Source organism: Lasiosphaeria miniovina, assembly GCF_030549165.1.
Source record: "Lasiosphaeria miniovina strain SMH2392-1A chromosome Unknown B0T26scaffold_5, whole genome shotgun sequence".
Taxonomy (NCBI): Eukaryota; Fungi; Ascomycota; class Sordariomycetes; order Sordariales; family Lasiosphaeriaceae; genus Lasiosphaeria; species Lasiosphaeria miniovina.
In genome coordinates this window covers 5167378-5189432 of record NW_026848224.1, presented here as the reverse complement: position 1 = coordinate 5189432, position 22055 = coordinate 5167378, and the positions used below count along the sequence as shown (strand labels likewise).

General features: G+C 53.7%; 6 protein-coding genes across 6 annotated transcripts; 5 read left to right on the top strand and 1 right to left on the bottom strand.

Moving 5' to 3' along the window:
- Nucleotides 1–7753: 7753 nt before the first annotated feature.
- On the top strand, nt 7754–8968 carry B0T26DRAFT_650927 (uncharacterized protein; the record flags this gene model as incomplete). The annotated part of the gene is made up of 3 exons (XM_060438230.1): nt 7754–7916; nt 7977–8536; nt 8627–8968. The coding sequence occupies 3 exons, from the start codon at nt 7754–7756 to the stop codon at nt 8966–8968; spliced, it is 1065 nt and encodes a 354-aa protein (XP_060295288.1).
- A 741-nt stretch (nt 8969–9709) lies between these two features.
- B0T26DRAFT_622668 (uncharacterized protein) lies at nt 9710–10235 on the top strand (the record flags this gene model as incomplete). Its single annotated transcript, XM_060436101.1, has 2 exons — nt 9710–9875; nt 9955–10235. Coding segments are annotated over 2 exons (447 nt in total), but the record flags the coding sequence as incomplete, so codon positions are not given.
- An 835-nt stretch (nt 10236–11070) lies between these two features.
- Nucleotides 11071–11628, top strand: B0T26DRAFT_678236 (uncharacterized protein; the record flags this gene model as incomplete). The annotated part of the gene is made up of 2 exons (XM_060440198.1): nt 11071–11124; nt 11188–11628. The coding sequence occupies 2 exons, from the start codon at nt 11071–11073 to the stop codon at nt 11626–11628; spliced, it is 495 nt and encodes a 164-aa protein (XP_060295286.1).
- A 905-nt stretch (nt 11629–12533) lies between these two features.
- B0T26DRAFT_719120 (uncharacterized protein) lies at nt 12534–13881 on the top strand. The gene is made up of 2 exons (XM_060442407.1): nt 12534–12663; nt 12749–13881. Exon 2 carries the CDS (start codon nt 12777–12779, stop codon nt 13725–13727), a length of 951 nt encoding a protein of 316 aa, XP_060295285.1. The 5' UTR covers nt 12534–12663; nt 12749–12776; the 3' UTR covers nt 13728–13881.
- Nucleotides 13882–16225: 2344 nt separating this feature from the next.
- B0T26DRAFT_742436 (amine oxidase catalytic domain-containing protein) lies at nt 16226–18868 on the top strand (the record flags this gene model as incomplete). The annotated part of the gene is made up of 4 exons (XM_060444115.1): nt 16226–16596; nt 16665–17530; nt 17587–18567; nt 18624–18868. The coding sequence occupies 4 exons, from the start codon at nt 16226–16228 to the stop codon at nt 18866–18868; spliced, it is 2463 nt and encodes an 820-aa protein (XP_060295284.1).
- Nucleotides 18869–20082: 1214 nt separating this feature from the next.
- B0T26DRAFT_678233 (uncharacterized protein) lies at nt 20083–20679 on the bottom strand (the record flags this gene model as incomplete). Its single annotated transcript, XM_060440197.1, has 1 exon — nt 20083–20679. One exon carries the CDS (start codon nt 20677–20679, stop codon nt 20083–20085), a length of 597 nt encoding a protein of 198 aa, XP_060295283.1.
- Nucleotides 20680–22055: the final 1376 nt, after the last annotated feature.

Here is a 22055-nt window from a genome sequence, read left to right as displayed (position 1 = left end):
AGCATGTTACTGTTTACTTTACATAGACATATGAGAATATGTTACGATCCTGGTTCAAAGGTGCAGAGGGCGCTGCCCGCCTTCTGTGGATTGGCTGGAACAGCATTTAAGGTGGGGGGCTCTCGCTCGAAGGTGCATCCAATGAGGGAGTGCTCAGTGGGGCCATTGCCGAGACCCACTGAGCGCACTAAGCGGGGAGCTCAGTAGGATCAGTGCCGAGACCCACTGAGCGCACTGAGCGGAGAGCTCAGTAGGGATCAGTGCATCTAGGACTGAGCACGACTGAGCATGTGAGTCAGGAACTCTGATTGGTCCTCCTTAGATAGATATATACGACGACCGTAGCCACGGTCCCAGATAGTTCTTGCTTGGTTCTTCAAGCAAGCAATACACATTCACTGCACTCATACACTTTGAGTGGCATTCCGATTTGACTGTATTACCCGTGCGATAGGAGCTTGCCCTTTGTTCTATCTTTATAATTACCAACCCCAGCATTCTGTGGAGCCCGTGCTCCCTTACAGACAGACGACCCTAACAGTCGAGTGGTTTGTAATAGAATAGCCTCACACTTGAGTGTAGACGAAGGGGGTGTGCTGCGGGGTTCCTAGCCCTAGGCTGTAGCGCATAGGCTACGTCTCCTTGCACGGGTTTTCGCCTATACATCTAGTACTGGGCTTCGCTATTACAAACCACTCGACTGTTAGGGTCGTCTGTCTGTAAGGGAGCACGGGCTCCACAGAATGCTGGGGTTGGTAATTATGAAGATAGAACAAAGGGCAAGCTCCTATCGCGCGGGTAATACAGTCAAATCGGAATGCCACTCAAAGTGTATGAGTGCAGTGAATGTGTATTGCTTGCTTGAAGAACCAAGCAAGAACTACCTAAGACCGGTGCCACGGTCATCGTATATATCTATCTAAGCTGGGCCAATTGGAGCGTTGCTCTGTTGCTCTCTGACAGAGCTACAGAGCGTTGCTCTGTTGCTCTCCGACAGAGCTACAGAGCAGCCAACCAAACCGTTGCTCTGTTGCTCCCCGACAGAGCTACAGAGCAGCCAACCAGACTGTTGCTCTGTACTCCACCGTGCAGAGCAAATGCGGGCCCTTCTGCTCTGTTCTCCACCGAACAGAGCAACTGTGGGTCCAAGCCCCTCCTTTAACGTGACTAGCCGAGGCGGGTCCAGCCACCCCTGCCCTGCTTCCCAACCAGTACGAACAGGGATTCGTGACATTCGCCCCTCCACGAGTTAGCTAGCCAATTCACATCACACATTATCCCCCCAACAATAAGGATAAAACAAAGGGTACATAGATTACGAGAATCTCAGTCTCAACCGGTTCTCCAAGAACTAGTAAACTGTGAGGGCCTGGTCCTCCAGGCCTCCCAGACGCTCTGACTAATCAGACGCCAGTTGGGTGGATCCACCCGACCAGCCAGAGCCCCACCTTGAGACGCCCTGGAAGAATCTCGCGAGGGGAGGCTTTTGAGCTTCTTTTCCCTTTTCCCTTTAGTTTAGAATCTTCGTCTATAGCGCCCAATAGAGGAGTTCCGCCCTCATTCCAAGCCGGCCGTGACATAAACTATGTCTATTAATAGCTGAGGAACCTTCTCCCGGAGAGGGTCCTCAGCGCTACCTATATAGAAGAACTACGAATAGCTCTTTTTGAGCGCTCCGTACGCTCTGCGGCACTCTATTCATAGCTCTGTAGACAGAGCGCATAGGTTGATCTGGGATCCACAAGTCCAGGCCATCACTTCCACATATACATTCCGCCGTGGCCCAGATAGCTAGACTTCCTGCAAGCAATCCAGTCATTCCCTTCCTGCCCACACTAACTCTTTTTGGGGGAGGCGTCAGCTTAATTTATAGATGAGGTATAAGCCGCGACAGGAATCGGCGTGGTCAACAGGGCGTCGCGAGTACTATCAGTATATGGTAAAGTACCTACCTTGTCACGGCGCGCAACGGCCGCAGCACACTATAACCCACTACAGGTTGCAAGTCGACGACTTGCAATTCTGGCATCCTTTTGGGGGTTCTAGCGTAGTGATAGTGGGTGCTGTGAGCTGGCGCCGTCACAATTGCAAGTCAAACGGCTGTGGGTTCGAGCCCTGCAGTTGCAAATGAGCCCCACCTCTTTAAATGCCCGGCACGACCGATAGGAGATCGGGAAAACAGTGGGGGTTTATATGTGGTTAGTTTGGGGATCTCTATAGTGCGATTGAACCCGGATCTAGAGCTCGCGAGTATGCTCGCTCAGCTGGGGGGTTGAGGCTCGGGACGAACCTCTAGCGAACCCGGGAGATGTCACGGCGCGCAACGGCCGTAGCACACTATAACCCACTACAGGTTGCAAGTCGACGACTTGCAATTCTGGCATCCTTTTGGGGGTTCTAGCGCAGTGGTAGTGGGTGCTGTGAGCTGGCGCCGTCACATACCTACTATTTGGCTGAGTGAGCAGCAACAGCACTTGGGACTGTAGGGGGGCGCTGAGGGGGTGGGTCTGGCCCCGAAATACTTTTGGAGGGAGGAACATAGGTTTCTGCACTCTGCGCTTGAAGCTCTTTTTTTTTTCAGACATACATTCGCCTCTCACCTGGGGCAAAAATTCATTCCTCGACGAGTTCCCCTTAAATCATATCAGGATTGGGGGAGGTTTTTCTATCTGGAAATCAGTCTACTAGACCGATGAGGCTTCAGAGGGCCAGAGAACAATTGCAGCGTAAACCAGAATTGATTTAACTGAACTATGGATTGTGACTTTAAATTGCAACTGACACTTAAGAGGACGAACAATCTCGAGCCCCACCGTGCTCTTTCCACGTCACTGGCAGCGAGACTAATCGATCACGTGTTCCAGTTTTCTAAGAACTCACACCTTTTGGAGTGACAATCCGAACTTTTTCGTGCTCCTTCCCATTCAGCATCATCCGGCCAAGAGTCGGTTCTCGTGTCGTATTGAACCTGACCAGAGGTGCTCCGTAAAATGTAGACACACCTGTGCCAGGAGACCGCTAGCTCAAGTATTCGGCAAGGCCTGAACCTAAAGCAACCCACTGCAGGAGGGGATTTACATGGTTGCCACTTGAATTGACAAAGAATATTTCCGGGTGGGCGTGTGAACTTGAGAAGGATCGGGGTCCTAAAACGCATACGTATTTAGGAGAGGACCTGTTCCATAGTTGGCCTTGTTAAAGACTTACGCTGCAAAACAGTAAGAGTAATGGAAAAGGCCGTTGGAATCTGAGAGCGCTGAGGAGAACAAAGAAGATTTAGCGGGGAGAGAGGAGCCATTTATAAATGTATTGGTGGAGAGAAGGGCCGCATAGATATAATGCAAGCTCTTGTTGTCACCTTCCTTAGCTGCCCTCCTACCTAACCTTCTTGGCTGCCCTCCCACCCAACTTCCTTAGCTACCCCCCCCACCCAATTTCTTTGGCTGCCCTCCCACCCAATTTCCTTGGCTGCCCTCCACCTAATCTAGCCAATTATCCAAAATGTAGGGCTTCGTTGCAACATGGCAATGAATGTAATTCGTCGTTCATTTGCCGGCATCACGCCAGGAATTCGAATGGTTGGGTCACACGAGTGACGTGTTATCAATTCATGCTAATGCCTTGGGAAGCAATGGGTAGTACGAAGCAACCGTGTCCAGTGGATGTGGCAGCCAACATCAGACTCTTATCATACTTCGAATTTTGCATTTATTTTAGATGAGGATCCCCCTCTCCGTGTTTCGCCCCTAGAATTCGCATTGCCAGTATCTCTCTTCCAAAGTTCAGGGAGGACGTAGCTCAGCCGTTCAAGTCTATGCTAGTACAACCACAGTACTACAGTACAGTAAGGGAATAAAAGTCTCCTGCCACACCGAATTTCCCCGACCTCCTACCTTATAACGGTGGAACTTTATCTTCAGATATCGTAACTAATGCGGGCTGTACTGCGAGTTGCACGAGGCTGCCACGGCTGCTGGTGTGCTGTGCCATGGCTTGGCAGATAAGGGAGCCTTGGGCCCATGGCGCATGAGTGTGCCCCGTGCCCCGCATAGATTCTCAAAGAGCCCTCTTTTTCTGCAAGCTCTTTATTTTCCACAGCAATGTTAATCTTCCCACCAGCTGCAACTGCCATAGCAAGATTACTATTGCCGTGATAACTGTAGGATTGAAGATAGGGATTAGGGGGTTTCTGGTGTGTTCAACTAAAGCCAGTTCATCTTTCGTTGGGAGGGGCAACCAGCCTGCTCTCTCTTGATAACAGGCCTTCCGGAAGCGGCAGGGCCCTCGGGGACTTGTTCTGGATCTTCTACGGATTTGTACAGCACGGCACGACGGAACCAAAAGGCGAGTCCCGGTGTGTACATAGCATTGCAGCTTAGATATCGCGCTACAGACACAGCGAGTTCGCGGCGATTCCACCATAGTTTAAGGACGGTAAGGCGCTACGCGAGTTTCTCGGTCATGATACAAACGCCGGTCAAGTCAAGGCCGAGGCCATTTTTATGCAGTCGAAATTTGCGAGTCCCGACAAGTGGGAGGTCTGGCCCGTGATGAAAGTTGACAGTGGCTTGAAGAGTCTTGAATTGTCTGTCTAAAAAAGGTCTAGAGATGCAGGAAAGAAGCCACTATTTATACCCAAAAAGTAAAACAAAGGAAATCTCGTGATACTAGGAAGTGAGCGTCATAGAGGGCCTTTTAAGGTTCAACTCGGTTATGGCTCGGATGTGGCTCAATTATCAGGTGACAGGAGGCCTAGAGTATGTGGTCGGGCTTTTTTCCAAGCCATCTCGCCACGTGTCATTCTCCAAACCATGAAGAAAGTTGCCACGACGACTTGGGCCGCTTTTTAGGTTGAATAAAGTGTCGTTCAAGACCCCCAAGAGCGGCCAAAATACTAGCTTTGTTACCTGTTGATCAAGCCATGCACACACCCGACAGCACTTCGGCCTCTAGCCTTTAGTGCGGCATCCGCCTCACTGTCACTGATAGTGGGTCGTCGGCTTCCAAACTTTGCACACTTTCTGAGACATTGTGTTTGCCCAAAGCGGATCCGCGTCGGCGAAGTTGGATTGTTCCTACCCGACGAGAGGGACCTTGTGCCAAACTTATCGTGGGGGTGTTTTGCTGAGTACTTTCCGTTAATTGGGTGTGATTACTCAGATCTTACAGATAAGCGATTTTAGGTCCTGATCCACACATACCAGCTAGAGGACCAGCCAGGCTAGCGATTGCACAATTTATGCAAAGAGTACAACGCCACAGCCAAAAAAACACGTCCAAGTACTGGCCAGGACCCAATGCAGGTCGGTTAGACTTGATTCGGTTAGTTTGGGCACTAAATTTAGACCCTTGATGCCTTACGTGATGCCCTGTCCCGCCAAATCTGGTGTTTTTGTTGTCTTGTGCCCTGAACCTTTGTTCATGAAGTAAACAAGCCGTATTTCCTTGGTGTTGTTGTAAGCCCGCGCGCCGACCCCACGATGACCTCTCGAAGCTCGCACTTGGACCGCACGATGAATGAACCCCTGACAAAGCCGCCCTATCTCCCTGTCCGGCGACTCCGACTATGGAGAAGGTAATACCGAAGACGCCGTACAACGGCCTTACGAAGACGACCTTTCCAACCGGGACGAAAATGACGATGCTAACCTTTCTGTGCCCGGCTGGCAGCCGCAGAAGAAGCTCCTGATTCAGTTGTCGCCTCAGCGGCAGAGAGAGCGCCCGACCCCGGCTACGTTGACAGCCCTGTTGACAGTCCTGTTGACGGCCCTGTTGACAGTCCTGTTGGCAGTCAGTCTGACAGTCATGCTCAGGCGAAGAAATCCCGTATAACCCGGTCGTTGGAGCTCACATACGAATTAATTAAGGAGGCATACGTCTCTTATTCAGAAGGTTTGCTCGTAACCACCAAAAATGGCGGCGGCTTTCTTCGTGATGTGTTTGAGGCGTGGCCCAGCGAGCTCAGCAAGCGGACTAGCCTCGCTCCCATATTCCACCAATGCGGTGAAATCGGTCTGGGTTATTCGAAAGAGTTCGAAGAAGCTCCACCTGTCAATCCAACCACATCTACGCGAGGTCTTCCAGGTTTCCGACAAGTACACCTGCTATTTTGACGATATCTGCGATCTATTCAGGGACACAGGCGCTTTGCGATTCCGTCTCGAGTCATTGAAGCTCAGCGGACTTCTCTGCACTTGGAGGCTTGCCTCACTCGAGAAGCTCACCGATCCGAACCATCTTAAGGAAGTCTACATCTCAAACCGGTTCTTGTCTGAGAATATCCCTTATCGCCTATCTGGACCCGCGCACTGTCCCAATTTACGCCACTTTGGCGTCGACTAGTATAACGTGGGGGTCCATAATATCCTGTCTACTATTGGCGATCGATCATTTGCCCGCCAACTTGCCATTTTGTGTATGTTCCACGTCGATGGTTGTGAGATGTGGATGCTGTAACGGAAGTCACAAGAAGCCGGCTCTGCCACTGCACGTTAGGATGCTTGAAATTGGCCTAAGACGACGCTACAGGAGCCTGAAACCAAGATACGATTCGGAGGTGGTCGTGGATGAAAGCCTAGGGCCAGACGAAGCCGTAAATGGAGATGAACGGGAAGACGGGGACGAGTTCACCGACGAGAAAGAAGGCAAGGATGAGGACGAGGACGAAGACGAAGACGAAGACGAATACGAAGAAAAAAAAGAACTAGAAGAAAAAGAACTAGAAGAAAAAGAACTAGAAGAAAAAGAAAAAGACGAAGCCGAGTATTCAGCCACCGAGCAGATCCCTTCAGGTCTTGTCTCGAACGACGTGGGTGTACTTGAGGGACTTTTGGTCCATGTACCCTTGGTTTACATATCTAGGACATTGAGAGAAGACTATACATATCTCACTAGATTCATTTGGACCTTCTCGAACGCACTATTTCCGGTCTTCCTGGCTTGACGCAGATCGTTATACAGGTCGGTACAAAATACTAGCGATATCAACTAAGAGAACATCCCATGAGCCGAGAAGGCTTGAGGCACCGAATCCTCGATCAGGAAGGCCGCCATGAGGTGTGAAGCTGCCGCCCCAGGGCTACGCTATGTTAAACTGTACGACAGACATTACAGGATCTGGCGCAGCAAGGATGGCATCATCGGGCTTGATACCATGGAGGACAGAGAAATTACGGACGTGGAGCTATTCAGGCATTCCGCGTTCGCACGGAGCGTAAAGGATCGTTTGACGGATATGTAGCTTAAGTACCCCTGTTGGTTCTCATAGACGTCAAATGAGATCTATAATTATAATCTATCCGTCCACTAAATTGGAAGAAGTGACAATGAGGCTAGACCGAGCCGGTGCGAGCCGGTGTGATTTTGCGGAGGTCTTATCGCCGGGATCGGGATGCCGAGCGAAGCACCTCTACGACGCTACGCAGATTATCTGCCGACTTCGCATTGGCTGGTGGTGGGCGCTAGATTGATCTGCCCCCTCACACGACTCCCGAGATACGTCACCCGCCCTTATTACATGCTCATGGGTGACATCTTCTGGACCTATTGTCTCAACAGAAACCCATCCACGTCCTGCTCGAGATTCTGCTCAAGATTCTGCTCAAGATTCTGCTCACATACAAGAATGGCATTTCTTTCTACTGCGCTGGCGGCATTGGCTTTTGTGGCAACCGTTGCATGGCTGAGGTGGTCGGGCCTTCGTCTCCCCTCATGGCTGACTTTAGTTTTACGCTCGAAGGAAACCAAGCCGCACATGGCATGGAAGCATGTAGTTTCCGAAAAGAAGAGCAACGACGCAAGCGCCGCCAGTCAGTCAGCCCCGAAAGACGCAATCGAGCCATTGGCAGACTTCGACTGGACGCAAACCGAGCCGCGGCGGTTCCGGCCGTTCAAGCCCGCATACAACATCACAATGGGTTTGCCGCGTCTGCCACTCTCCGCGTAATTAGTTGTCACGCAGGCTGAGATGTAGCCAGCCCTCCAAAGCAGCACCCCGTCCGACCTCATCGTCATCGACCGCACGTACCTCGAGGGGATCACAGAGCGGCGTAGGATCATAGCCGAAAACGCAGCGACCGTGCTGGGCGCCATTCCCCAAGGGCACGGCGCCGTCATGGAGACATACACCTACCTCCTCGGCGAGTACTTGCCAGCACGGTATCCCACCATGTTTGAGCTCCGAACCAGCACCGACGGCAGCAGCACCACCTTTATCAACAAAGTCACGTCTGCCGAGTTTCCGCTCTCGCCGCCGCCCGACGACGCGCTGGCTGCGCTGCGGATCCTCGCCGAGACGGTCGAGGACGACATGTTCCTGCTCGTGCAGCAGCCGGACGGCACAGACTCTGCGTCGGCGGGCGAACACATGGCCGTCGCGTTCGTGTGCTGCCATGCGGGAGGCTTCGACCCGGCCGAGAAGCTGGGAAAGCTACTGGCCGCCGTGCATGCGCCGGTGCCCGCGTATGACAAGATCGGCCCCAGCATGGAGCGCTTCTTTGCACGCGCCGACGTCGGTAAGAGCGTCAAGCGCATCAATGTGCGTGTCACCCCTATTCCTGTGCGATGTCGCACAAATACAATGTCAACATGCCGCGTATCGCTAAATAAACAATTCATGTGTAATCAGTGGGCCATCCAGACGCACGCTAATATGTTCGCGCCGACTGGCAACCACGTGCACGCGGGCGACGCAGCCGCCGTGCGCGAGGCCGAGCCCGGCGACGTCGACGTGGCCGCCGCGCGCCTGCGCGTCGAGCTGCAGACGCTCTCGCGCCTGCCGCGCACGCGCGCCCTGCTGTTCAGCTTCAAGACGTATCTGTACTCGTTGGCTGATGTTAAGGCCGAGGGCCTCGGACCGCAGCTGGCTGAGGCGGTCGACGGGCTCAGGAAGGGGAATGCGCCGGCCATGTGGGTGTACAAGGGCGGTGTCCGCTGGGGGAGGGCAGTTTGTGAGCATTTGAGATCGTGACTTTGAGGGGGTGGTGTTGGGGTTTGTTGTTGGGGTTTGTTGTTGGGGATGTTGTAGCCGTGGAGTTCGCGATGATGACAGGATAGTTGGGATAAGTTGTAGAGGCTGAACTGCTGTAACAAGTGAGAAAGAATATAATGTGAAGCACCCACTAAATCGGCTAATCTCCCTTGCTGAACGCAGAATTCTACGAGCGTGACACTACTTCCACAAATGGACATGGCCATCTTCGCCAAGCATCGCATCCCTTATCTCAGTAGCATCTGCAACATTGCTCTGTCCAACCAGGCACCATGCGACCAGAGATGCTACGAGGAAGTTCTAATGCGTCGTCCTGTTTAACATACAGACGTAACATTAGCGCGCTGATACCAGGCGACGCCCACGCGGGCATCCGGCAAAAGTGCCCCGACGCAACGCCAACTTCAGCCGCCTAATTAGCTCAATATGTGCGTTGCGACATGGACTAGAAGGGCGTGTTCTGTTATATAGACGTACGGTAAAAGACACTCTCGCAACAACAGCGGAGTGACGCCGATGCATGTACCAGCTCTGTCCCATAACCACAAATCACGAGCCACGAACACAGTTACGACAATGAAGTCCCTCATCACCACCAGCCTCGTCCTCCTCCTCTCCCCACTGGCCAGCGCAGGCTACCCGCCGCCGCCGGGGCCGTGGACGCTGGGGGCGTGGCGGCCGCCGACCGTCGACTCGCTGCCCCTCTGGGTCGGGCGCGCGATCCAGGCCAACGGCGGGCGCTTCTGGATCGGCAAGCCGCCGTCGGCGTACTGCCCGCCCGACGTGGCGGGGCTCGACTGCTCGGTGTATCCCGGCGCGTCGACGGTTTTTTCGGGGGGCAATGACACCGTGTTCTTGAATGTTGCGGTTCCTGGCGGGCAGCAGGGTGAGTTTTACTGTTGGCAGGGCGGGCTGTTTGATGCATGGCCGAAGAAGGGGGTAGCCATGCTGACCATCTGACCCAGTGTACATTGCGCCTGACGGCGCCATGGGATATACGCCGCCGCACTCGGCATTCATGCCCGATGGGTCGGTTGTGTCGGGCTGGTGGCGTGAGATTAGCGTTGCAGGTGGCGCCCCGACGATTGTGGGAAATGGGCAGTCATCGATGATGGCTTGCCCGGCGGCTGGCCAGGACGGTGTCTACCAAGTCTTCTTTGGCGTGTCTAGGGCGCAGCTCACGTCCTGCGTGTCGTTTCAGATGCGCACGTATACGGCTTCTGGCGTGGTCGCGTGGGAGTATTGAAATGGACATGTCATGTGGAGGGAGTGTTGAAACAAGCCCACGCGTGGGAGATCGCGCGGTTCGGGTTACATACTTCAGTAAGCGCGTGTGAAGATATAATAGGGATTCAAAGTGTTGTTCCTCTCTCTACCCCAGCCTATGGTCCTGGCTTCCAATTCTGGACCGTGATAAGACCTTGATCTCAACATTGCGTATGTTTATCTTTATATCTGCCGAGCACGTACTCCAGATACCTCAGACTAATACTTACATTGCCACAAAGGGATTGAGTTTACGGGACTGACCTAACTAGTGGATAGAAAGCTTTCGTCCCTTTTGAGTGACACATGGCCAAGTTTTCAGGCCTGCTAGGGTTGTCTTGTCAATATATCAGAGCCAAGGACGTACTAGGTTTCGAGATGGACGGTGTGACTTTGAAAGAAGCTGTTTGACACATTCGTAGCTTGTGATCAATTACACCCGTGAACAGCTTTCAACGGCCGACCCATGGACTTACAAAGACACAGCTGATGCGGCGGTACCAATGCGGCGGTACCAACACGACTGCCCTCCCTACTCGGTGGAGGTTAGAAATATACCTAGTTATGGTCTAGGGCGTGCTTCTTCTGCTCCAGCCCAGTCGCCAAGTTCACCCACATCACTCCACGGATCCATTGGCCGCTACTTACGACATACCGACACAAGCAATAATCACTCAAAGAACCACGGGGCGATTGCCATCAAATACAAGGTTCGTTTTCTGAGCCTCGGGAGGATTCCGATCCAGCGGTCGAAAGTAGGTCATGTTGCTTCCCACCTACGTCATGGCCAAGTGAACTAATATATCAACTCCAGGATGCCCAAGAAACAGGCGACCTCATCCGATGTTCTGAATACTGTCAAATCCGTTGTCAGTTCAGAAATCCGAAATTGAGTCGACTTCAGCTACAAAAGCGTGTACGATATGTTCAAGGAACAAATTCTCAAGGACTACGTTCAAAATGTCCTCAACATAAAACCCGATTTCTCTCACGCACAAGTCCAGTCGGCTCTTGGTTTACACCCTCTAGTAAAAGACCATTTCGGCGGAATTTTGAACAAGGTGCTCGAGATTTTGGCCGAACTGGGTGCCAACGGCGGCTCCGACGAGTTCAAAAAGGCCATCAAGAAGGATATTAAGCAGTGCGAGAAAGATGCTAAGGAGGAAAAGCATGACCCAGAACGAAAGCAGAACCTTCTGAACATGGCCAAGGAAGCGAAAGAGGGATTTAATTCCGTTAAGAGTTGCCTGGATACCCTGGAGAAGCTTTACGGAAAGTTACTTATTGGATCAATCTTCAGAGAGACTGGAAAGCAGGTCAAACTCGACGAGGATCTCGCAAACTACAAAGACTTGAAGGTCAAAGTCGAGTGAATCTACAATTCTCCGAGCGAATCCAGTACCAGCCCCTCCGACCAGTCAGGAAGAGGCGGATATACACCACAGTACTGACGGATCCCTCCCAGTCAGAGATCAGAACCTAGCGGGCGACTACGAAGCTGAAAACAGGGCTGTTATGCGGAAGACAGCGGGCCAAGTTACTCTTATGGATTGGGTTTGCGGTTTTTTGGACTTTTATTTTCTTTTTTCCATTTAAGAATGGGCCATAACGAAGTTCTAGACTTCCTAGGTACCTAGTAATAAACCAGCCCAGACATTTATTATTGCCGTATTTATCTATCCTTCTTCTAGAAACCTGCCTCTCCCAAGCTCCAAGAAAACCAACGGCCAACCCTTACCCAGATACATGATGATTGTTGTCTGGAACATTGGAATATACTACTGCCCCTCGCATGGAAAATGAGAGTGATGTATTGTTGCCGCTGAAGTGATTAGGTACCAAAAAGCACCACGTGCATGCTGCGGCAGCTCTCATCAACCGTCATTGTATTTTGCGGAACATTTCACCTCTTGCTTGCCGTCGCAGTTTCCCCCGCCTCTCTATAAACAGAAGGGTAGTATCGGGGTTGCTAGTCTCAGGCATCATCGGGTCTTGTCGTAGTTGTAGTCATGTCGACGGCTGGGCCGGATTTAACGGCAATCCCGTGTGCCATGGATGGGTTGAAGGACTGGCGAGAATCATGATAAGCCCAGGGTGTGTCTTATTTCAATTCAGGCTTTTTCCAACGAATGCCGAAGACGGGCCAGGGTAGGGATAGGGATTGGGGCCCTGGCCGTCGAATCCTACCTTATTCGCCTCCCAGCAAACCCAGGGCTCGGGTCGTCATCAAATGAAAAGTGTTCTTACATGGTACCCCGACACCCCGACCCTGAGGCGCGCAGTGGCAACCAACCGTCGAATCGGGATTCGGCCCCGCAACTTTACGCGGCTCCGTGCCAACAGATATTGATCCAACCAACAGTCAAGTAAAATCTGACTGTTCAGCATGAGCTGACGAGAGTAGGGAGGTGCGCCTTCGCCCAATTCTTATATGAATTGTGCATAAACACACCATTCTCTCAAACTACACTGCATTCGCTAACTATCACACAGGATATTTGACATCTATACGCTATCAGCCATGTCCACAGAAACACCTCAGCGACGCAGCGCCTGTGGATTGAGTTCCATGATGGAGAGGCTGTCCCCCCGCGTCTACCTGTTGCGCCCGCCGCCCAATAAAACAATACGCGGACCTGGGACCGACGCCGACGCTCCCGGGCTGATCGTCATCTTTGGCTGGATGAACGCCGGCGATGGCCCGCTCGCCAAGTACGTCAGCCAGTACCAGGCCCTCTTCCCGGCGTCGGCTATCCTCCTCGTCACCTGCACCTTCGCCGGCATGACCTTCCCGTGGATAGGCTTGCGAGAGGCGCGCATGGCCGCCACCGCCACCCGCGCCATCCTCGAGCCGGACGACGAGGTGACCCAGATATCATCACCTCACAGCAACGCGGCGGCCAATCCGCCCCCACACCTGCGCCTGCTGGTCCACGTCTTCTCCAACGCAGGCTCGACCATGCTGTACCACCTGTACACGGCCTACGCGACGACGGGCTCCTCCTACAACGGCAAGACCGCCGCGCTGCCCCTGCACGCCACCATCTTCGACTCGACGCCCGCGCCGTTCACCTTCCAGACGCTGCTGCAGGGGATCCTGTCCGGGGCGCCGTCGGCGGCGGCGCGGCTCGCCATCACGCCCGCCGCCTACATCTACGTCGCGCTCGTGTGGGTCGTGGTCGCGGTGTTGCGGCTGCCGGACCACATCGGCGACCTCGGCCCGCGCGCGCACAACGACGCGGGCCGCGTGCGAGAGGCTGATCGGGTGTATTGTTACGGCCCCGCCGACCGCATCACACCGGCCGCCGCCGTCGAGCGCCACGCCGCCGACGCCGAAGCCGCCGGTTTCCGCGTCCGCCGCGAGGTCTTTGACGGCTCTGGCCATGTTGCGCATGCTAGGAAGCATGCTGATCGCTACTGGAGTGTTGTGCGGCGGACTTGGGACGAGGCGAGGTTCGAGGCGCGTCCATGATGCGTGGTTAGGGCGACTCGGGAGCGTGGTTATTACCGACTGGGTCTAACTATTAAAGCCGGGACGTAATCAGAATGGCTAGAATACTTTGAGTATAGGAGAAGGCGTGCCATGTTTCTGGAGGCTGTTAACAGCCATTTGACTGAATATAAATGCACTTGGGTTTAAAAGGTTCAGTTGAGTGCCGTTGGTGATGTTCACGTTTGAGGCTGAGTTATCTTTACCCCCTCAACGTAAGGTTTGAGAGGCAGGCGCTTGCTTAGGCAAAAGAAACAAGGTATCGTGGATGCTACATACCTACTCTTCCAAGGTTTGGTGTGGTGCTCCTCTTTTTGGGGGGGGTGGAGAAGTAAGTCTATTCCGCTACATTAATTACCATGTCAAGACCACAACTCATATATGAGATGTCGGGGTTAAGAGGAAGCCATTTGAAAACGGTAACCCCAGCCGGAGCACATGGTTTCCAGTTCCTGGTGGAATTCCGTTCCTGGTAGAATTCCGTTCCTGGTGGAATTCGCATAATCTTCTTTTAGCCTTATGGAAAGACCTTGGTTAGTTGAGCTTTAGGTTCTAGCTTCTTTTCTTTCTCACAAGCAACACAATGACATCAAGACACGCTGAGAGCGTGCACGTTCCTTATACTCTGGATATTATCCATGTTGGTCATGAGCTGCGGCTTAAACACAGGCTTCACAATGCCGCAAGCTTCAGAGCCTGCCCATGGAACTCTTTACATTCCGCACCCTTGTGTTCCTCAGTCGCCCTTGTAACGGTGTGACGACGACCCGTTCTCAACCTCGATCTTGCCCTCTAGCATCATGTGTTATCGAGATTGCAGAGCGGCAACACGTCTCCGCTTGACATTGGCAATTACCAAATCTCCAGCGCGTCCATCGGCAAGTACCCGCTAATTGGTGCGTAGCCTCGGCCAAGCCTTATCCAAGGCGGACGAGACGAGATGCTCAACACGGTCAGGAAGCCGGGGGGGGTCTTTGCGAGGCTAGCCTAGACGATGGCCGTGTCGTGGGCCGCCGCTGCGGCCAAAATTCTTTGGGTTTGCCGGGCAGGCACAAAGATAAACGAATAGGCCTGACCCAATTGGGACAACAAGTCCAAGACCCCCCACCACAGCCTAACCCTGGAGGAAAATCAATATAGCTGGAGGCGGGGTCTGTCGGAGGCGGGGTCGACAGACCCCGGTCCGGGCAGGAAGCTCGGATCCAGTGCGTACTGGATTCTCCACGCAGCCCTCCGGATTCTCCCTCGTTCCCTGGCAAAACATGTGATGATAAGGCGTCACGATAACTAGCGCACGCAATCCCAATCCCAATCCATGGCAAGCAAACAGACCGGAAAAAGAAGCAAGTGTGCGATCCCGGCTGAGATGGGGCAAGGATGCTGAAAAGGCGGGGGGCTGAGGTGGGGTCAGACGGTGTGGATGCTGCGGGGTCCGAGCCGATAAGCAGCCCAGGGCACCCGCGGAAGGCGCTCGGGCAGGCCGGAGTTTGTAGACAAATGCAGAAGGCTAATCCAAAGACACGGTTGAGAAGCTCAAATATCTTGTTGGGTCTTCTGGAATCTACCGTGCCTTACTAAGATCGGCGTGCCTTACCAAGATCGGCGTGCAATCCCCGCGACATAATATCGCGCGATAGCTGATGGATCTTGGGATCCAGTTGGGGCAGTTGCTGTGGTTAGTCAGGCAGGCCCTTGGGCAGCCCTGCCAACCCATCGACGACCTTGCATCCCCACTCCACCCACCACGTCCCGTTTCATGCACGCGGCCGAGCTGCAGCTCGCATTCCCACCGCTCCCCTCGTCAAGTCCAGTCCAGATGAAATGTCTCGATAGAGGCGGGCCGAAAGGTGCTTGTACCGCAGCCATGGCAGTTCACAGCATCTATTTTCCGAACAATTAATTTGCGCGGGTATTTCAGAGATTTACGGATTACCTAGGCCTTTGGGACCGTCGCTTTGAGTGCTTGTTTCGGACATCGGACCCAAATGGCACCTGCAAGACACGCTGTGCCGCGTCCGGCAGCGGGTCTCCGGCGAGCTGGGACGGGGGCCGAAGCGAGTCTGGACTCGGGGCCACTGTACCTGACCTGGCCTGCCCTGACCTGCCTTGACGAGGTCGGCGAGCTACCCAAGGTGCCCACCTGGCCGCCTATATTCGCTTCCTGCAGGACCACCACCACGGTCACCCACCAACGTCCCAAGACTGGCCGAGGCTGCCCTACTAGCGCCGCGATAAGAGACCCTGTAGACCTGGCTAGTTGGGGTCTGCGTGCTACGCTGCAGCTCTGCTCTGCTGAGCTTACGGATAGCATCAAGCTGCAAACGCCATGACGTACAGGAATCGCTCGGATTGGCCCCGGACCTTCATTCGTTGGGGGTTCGAGAAGGAATAAAAGAAGGAGCCGCCCGGTTCCCAGCTTGAACATCACTCTCTCCATCCCCCTGTCCCCAACACTGCCCACGTCCCGCAGTACAGTGACAATGGGTCTCCTCGACCGCATCAGCCCCAGGGCTATTGTGACCTCGGCCCTGCTGCTTAGCACCGTCGCACACGATGTCCTCGCCCGGCCGAGCCCCAAAGTCCCTTGGGTGCGCAATAAGGGGTCTACACAAAAGAAGATCTCGGATGCCGTCAAGCGCGCCATAAACGGCCAGCAGCGCCGCAATAACAGCGAGCCCGAGCCCGAGCCCGAGTGCGCTTCGGTCTTGACCACCACCGCCATTGCTCCCAAGACGAACATCTGGGCGCCCCTGAGTGACGTCGAGACGGCTGGCGTCGTCGAATGGCTCTTTGCTCAGGCGGACCTCAATCTGACCGTGAGCGAGAATGCCACGGCCTGGGACAATAGCATGTGAGTGCAGCTTGACAAGTGGACGCGGCCGCGGGCCCGGCATTCGTGCACCCGCTAACCGCTCGCAGCACCCTCGTCGAAGCCCTGTGGCCGAACAAAACGGATGCCATCGCCTACATTGATGCCAATGCCACGGCGCCGACCAAGTACGCCCATGTTGTGCTGAACAACCGTGCAACCGAAAACCCCCACTATGCCGACATCGTGGTTGGGCCTCTCCCCGTCGACAACACGACGGCGACCTGGGAGCCCCTCACCTACCCTTACAACAAGCAGAGCGGTGGCGGTACGGTGCGCAACCTCGACGCCGATTCAGACGCCCTGTACAGCGAATGGATATACGTCATCGGAGCATCCGTTGCCGACATCACGCTGGACCTGTGGAACGGCACGGCCGCAGGTCTTGACAACGATACCCTCGACATTTGGGGCATCGACCCCTTGTGGCAAGACGACGGACGTATAATCCGTTGGGATGCCTTCTGGAGCCTTCCAACCAGTGATTTCGATTCGGAAACGCTGCTACCGCTCGGTCTTTACTTCAAGTCGGACGTCACGGGTCGCGACCCAAGCCAGTGGGCGTTCGAGGGTTGGCTATACAACAACACCTTCTATGCCACCACAGATGACTTCCGGGCTGCGTGGTCGTCTGATTCTTTCAAGAAGAACGGCCCCAACGTCGACGGCGAATGGGCGCACACCGACCAGCAGGGAACCGTAATTCCCCTGGACGCAGCACCACCGCCGGTCACCGTCACCCCGGCCGGTTCCAGATTCGCTGTCGACAAGGAGCAGAAGTATGTCGAGTGGATGGACTTTAGCTTCTACATTGGCTTCACTCGTGACACCGGCATGGCCTTCTACGACATTCGGTACAAGGGCGAGCGGATTCTGTACGAGCTTGGGCTTCAAGAGGCGCTGGCGCACTATGCGGGTAAGAACGAATCTTTTGCTGTTTTGATTTTGATTATCAGCTAACGCAGCAACTAGGCAACGATCCGATGCAGTCGGGGACGGCATATCTCGATACTTTCTACGGATTTGGGCCCTACGCGTTTGAGTTAGTCCCCGGCTATGACTGCCCCGCATATGCTGAGTACCTCAACACGTCCTTCTATGTCGAGGAGACGACGCACACACACGTCAACAGCATCTGCTTGTTCGAGTACGTGGCCGACTACCCGATTCAGAGGCACACGACGAGCCATTACACCAGCGTCACCAAGAACACGTATTTCACCGTGAGGTCCGTGTCGACCGTCGGCAACTACGATTACACGTTCAGCTACTCGTTTTTCCTCGACGGGTCCATCGCCGTCGAAGTCCGCGCTTCGGGATACATCCAGTCGGCATACTATGCAGGCAACGAGGACTATGGATTCCATATCCACGATTTCCTCTCGGGCAGCATGCACGACCACGTTCTCAACTTCAAGGCCGACTTTGACATTCTCGGCACAAACAACTCTGTCCAGCTCATGTCGCTGGTTCCCGTGGAAAAGAGCTACCCGTGGTCGGGCGGCAAGAAGCGCAGTACCATGACGCTGGAGCGATCGTATGTTGAGAGCGAGGACGAGGGCCGCTTCAACTGGGCCCCCAACAGCGCCACCCAAGTGATTGTGGTCAACGAGGGTGAGCAGAACGCCTTGGGCGAGAACCGCGGCTATCGCGTGCTGCCCTACACGGGCACGTCGCACCTGACGGTCCAGAACAGCAGCAACCTGAACAACGCGGGCCGCTTTGCCGAGTTCGACGTGCAGATCACGAAGCAAAAAGACACGGAGCCCCGCGCCGCCCATGCCTACAACAGCCAGGATACGTTCGACCCACCAGTTGACTTTGCCAAGTTCTTTGACGGCGAAAGTCTCCGCAACGAGGACGTCGTGCTGTGGCTGAACATGGGCATGCACCACGTGCCCCACTCGGGCGATCTGCCGAACACGGTCATGACGACGGCGCACTCTGGGATACGTAAGGTTTTCTCTAGTAAACGCGTGAGAGTGCAAGCTGACAGATCTTTTTCGCAGAATTCATGCCCAGCAACTACTTCTCCATCGACGAGAGCCGCAAGACGGTCAACCAGGTGCGCATCACTTACGACGAGGGCAAGACGTCCGACGTCGCCACGTTTGGCCAGGGCATCGCCACGCCGTGCGCCCTCAACTTCACGCCCGCCGAGCCCGATCTGTGGGGCTACACGGGCGACATTGTCGTGCGCAAGTTCCCCTTTGACCCCAACAATCCGTTCTACCAAACGGACTCGATCGTCTGAGTGGGCTGGTTGGATAATAATGGGAGGCTATATATGATGCAAGATACCTAATTAGTTTATGAGGAAGTGAATATAAGGCTGAGATGTCACGCGCGCTGTTGTGTCTTGTGGTTCTCATGTGTACGCGTGCCCTCGTCTGTGTCTGGTCTTGTTGCTCTGCCTGAAAGGAAGGTTTAGAGTGAGTTTGGTTTGACTAGTAAAGTATGTTCCTTCATGGCCGCCTCATGTGACCTATCTCAACCCCGCTGGGAAAATAGTTCTACGTAGGTAGTCATTCTAACTAACCAAGACCTGGGATTTCAAAGCGGTCTCAACTCTAGTTAGAACGACGATAATAGCGACGACTATGAGAAGGGCTATGAAAAGGACTATAAGAAGAACCGTAAGGGATGTGAAAGAGAGGAAGAAAGAAGGAAAGAGAGGAAGAAGGAAGAAAGAGAGGAAGAAAGAAGGAAAGAGAGGAAGAAAGAAGAGGAAGAAAGGAAGAAAGGAAAGAGAGGAAGAAAGAAGGAAAGAGAAGAGAGGCCTGTTAAGAACTTGAGGAAAGGAAAGGGTGACAGTCTCGGTTCTCAGCGATAGTTTATTTTCACATACCTTTCACCTACCTACCCACCATAACATCTTCAACGAAACAGAAACCCTGGTATAAAGCATTAGAGACTCATACCACCTACTTGGCGAGTGAGATTACTGGTAATAAATCGAAGGCCCAGTCAAGAGGGACTCCTAGGGAAGATTACTGGCCTCACACTGAGGGTTGCTGGTATTAGAATTGGGTTCAAGCCAAGAAGACACGACAGATGCAGCCGTAAAGCAACTGATATCCTGTACCTAGATAAGCTTCAGCCAAGTTTTGGACTTCTGGTAGGACCTGACCCTACTGAGTCACTCTATAATTACAAATAGCATTCTCTAGGAAATAGGAGAACACCAGTCCATTGCCCAAATAACGCCTTCCGCAATGCCTGCGCCACTCTCAACAAAAGCAGTGACGAGAGAGACTCCAACGAGAGCTCGGACCGAAATAGAGACGACTTCCACGCAGCAGGCCATGGTGGATCGTGGGAAGTCTCTTCGGTTGTGTTGTACCTTGTTACTGAACCGACGCACGTATAGACCTGTATATAGGTAGGCCCAGACAAAAAAACAGCCCTCACAGCCAACCCAGCCCCCACAACCAACCCAGCCCTCACAACCAACCCAGCAACCGTCCTCTAGTGGCCCCAATTATCACCAAACTCCAAAAAGTTAGCCATCTCGCGAATAGCAATCTTCAGATTGCCGTAATTGTCCCACGCCTTCTTCAGCGCGGCCTGCTCGTCCTCGTCGTCTACCACAGCAGGCATCTTATCAAACGTGCCGTAGGCACGCACCAGCTCCGCCATCTCGGCCTTGACATCCCCAATATCCCGACGCAGATGCTCAGCGCCCTCCACAAGGTACACCGCGCGCCTGTGCCTTCCGTCCGCCTCCGCCTTCGCAGCCAGCGCGTCGAGCGCGCCGGCCCGCTCGGCCATGACCTCGCAGAACAGCGGGCAGCGCTCCGCCGCCTCGGTCCGAATGTCGACAAACTTGCGCAGCACAGTGCAGAAAACGCCCTGCTTCAGCGAGTGCCTGCAGAACGCGCCCGCGTCGCGGCCCGCCGCGAAGGCGCCGTCCGTCATCCCCAGCACATCCTGCACGTAGATGGTCAGGACCTCGTCTTCGACCTCCAGGTACTCGGGTATGAGGTACCCGCCGACGCCCTGCTGGATATCCGGACGTACGATCTCTTTGGCGCCGGCGCGGCCCTCCTCGGGGGTGAGCGGCATGGTGGTGGGTGGGTGGGCGGGCGGGCGGGCGGCGACTGTGTGACTAGAGGCTATAGCAGTGGAGAGTTAGTATATTTAATTTGAAAGCTTGTATACGTGCGTAGTTCGGAACGGTGTAGATCATTTACTCGGTCGATAGGTAGGTTGGTGCGTGAGCGGTCGGGCGGCGGTGGTTATGGTGGAAGCTATAGTAGTGTATAGTTAAGATTTTTGAAAGCTTGCATACGTAGCAGTATGGAATGATGTGAATTATTTACCAGGTAGGTAGATTCGTGCGTGCGTGCGTTTTTGTATGGCTCTCTCTCTCTCTGTGTGTGTGTGTGTATAGGCGGCAGATGGGTACGTTTTTTGCAGAGCTGGTTGGGCTGGAAGACAGCGCAGGTAATGGTGCGATTTCTTCCATCTGACTTTTGCAAAAACGTCTATTCGGACGGTAAGGTACATTGCTGTTCAGTAACAACATAATTTTCACCCCTAACAAGACGCCGATTCCCAGGAGAAAACCATAGTCAATAGGGGGCCACATGAGGGTACGACCACTTGGCCGAAACGTCACCAAACCTGCCCAGTTATGGCTGTTGTCATATATATCTTACCAAAGCCCTCATATTCTAGTTAATTAATTTACTACTACGTGTGGCCTTTAGGACGCCCCTTCTGCCCACCCTAGCTAGTGGTAAAGTCAGAAGCCGGAGCATAAAACCCCTGCAGTTAAAGCTAGATTTGGCGACAACTTCAAGTGCGGGCACCGAGGAGGGGAGAGTGGGTAGCTTGGCGGAAGTTCCATTGTACCTTACCGTCCGATCCTCTTTTGAAAAGTTGGGTCGCTGGTTTTAAGGGCTCGTGCTAGGGTAATGGGGCGGCTTTCTTGCTTGGTTCTTGCAGATTTGGTGCGCTTGAAAATTTGTGAAATGGTGCAATGCTTTCCTTTCGCCAGGATTTATTTTACGGATTTTAAGTGCCAGCTAGCTCTCCCCACGTCGGCACCGACATAATTCAAGTGCGTTGGAAATTGCAGCAAATTGAACAAAGAGGCGGCAGCATAAGCGAGTCGCCAATTCCAGTTATTAGATGAGTGAGTGTGATTCGCTCTCAGTTTTGATTCAGATCGCCGGTCCTCCGGCCTGGTATGAGTTCCGGGGCTTTTGTCTCTTCTGTTGACGTTCTCTCGAGACGCCTAACACGACAAGTTGGAAAACTCGCTGCAAGCTCATTTCGAAGCCATTGTACAGATTTCTTGCAGGTGTCTGCTGAGCTCATTTTCTATACTCTGTAATAGTCACCTCGGCATATGTCATTAAAAGATCCAATATCCCCCGCTAGGTAAATTCAAGTTTATTCCTGGGGATTTGGTGAAGTTAATAGCGGATTCAGCA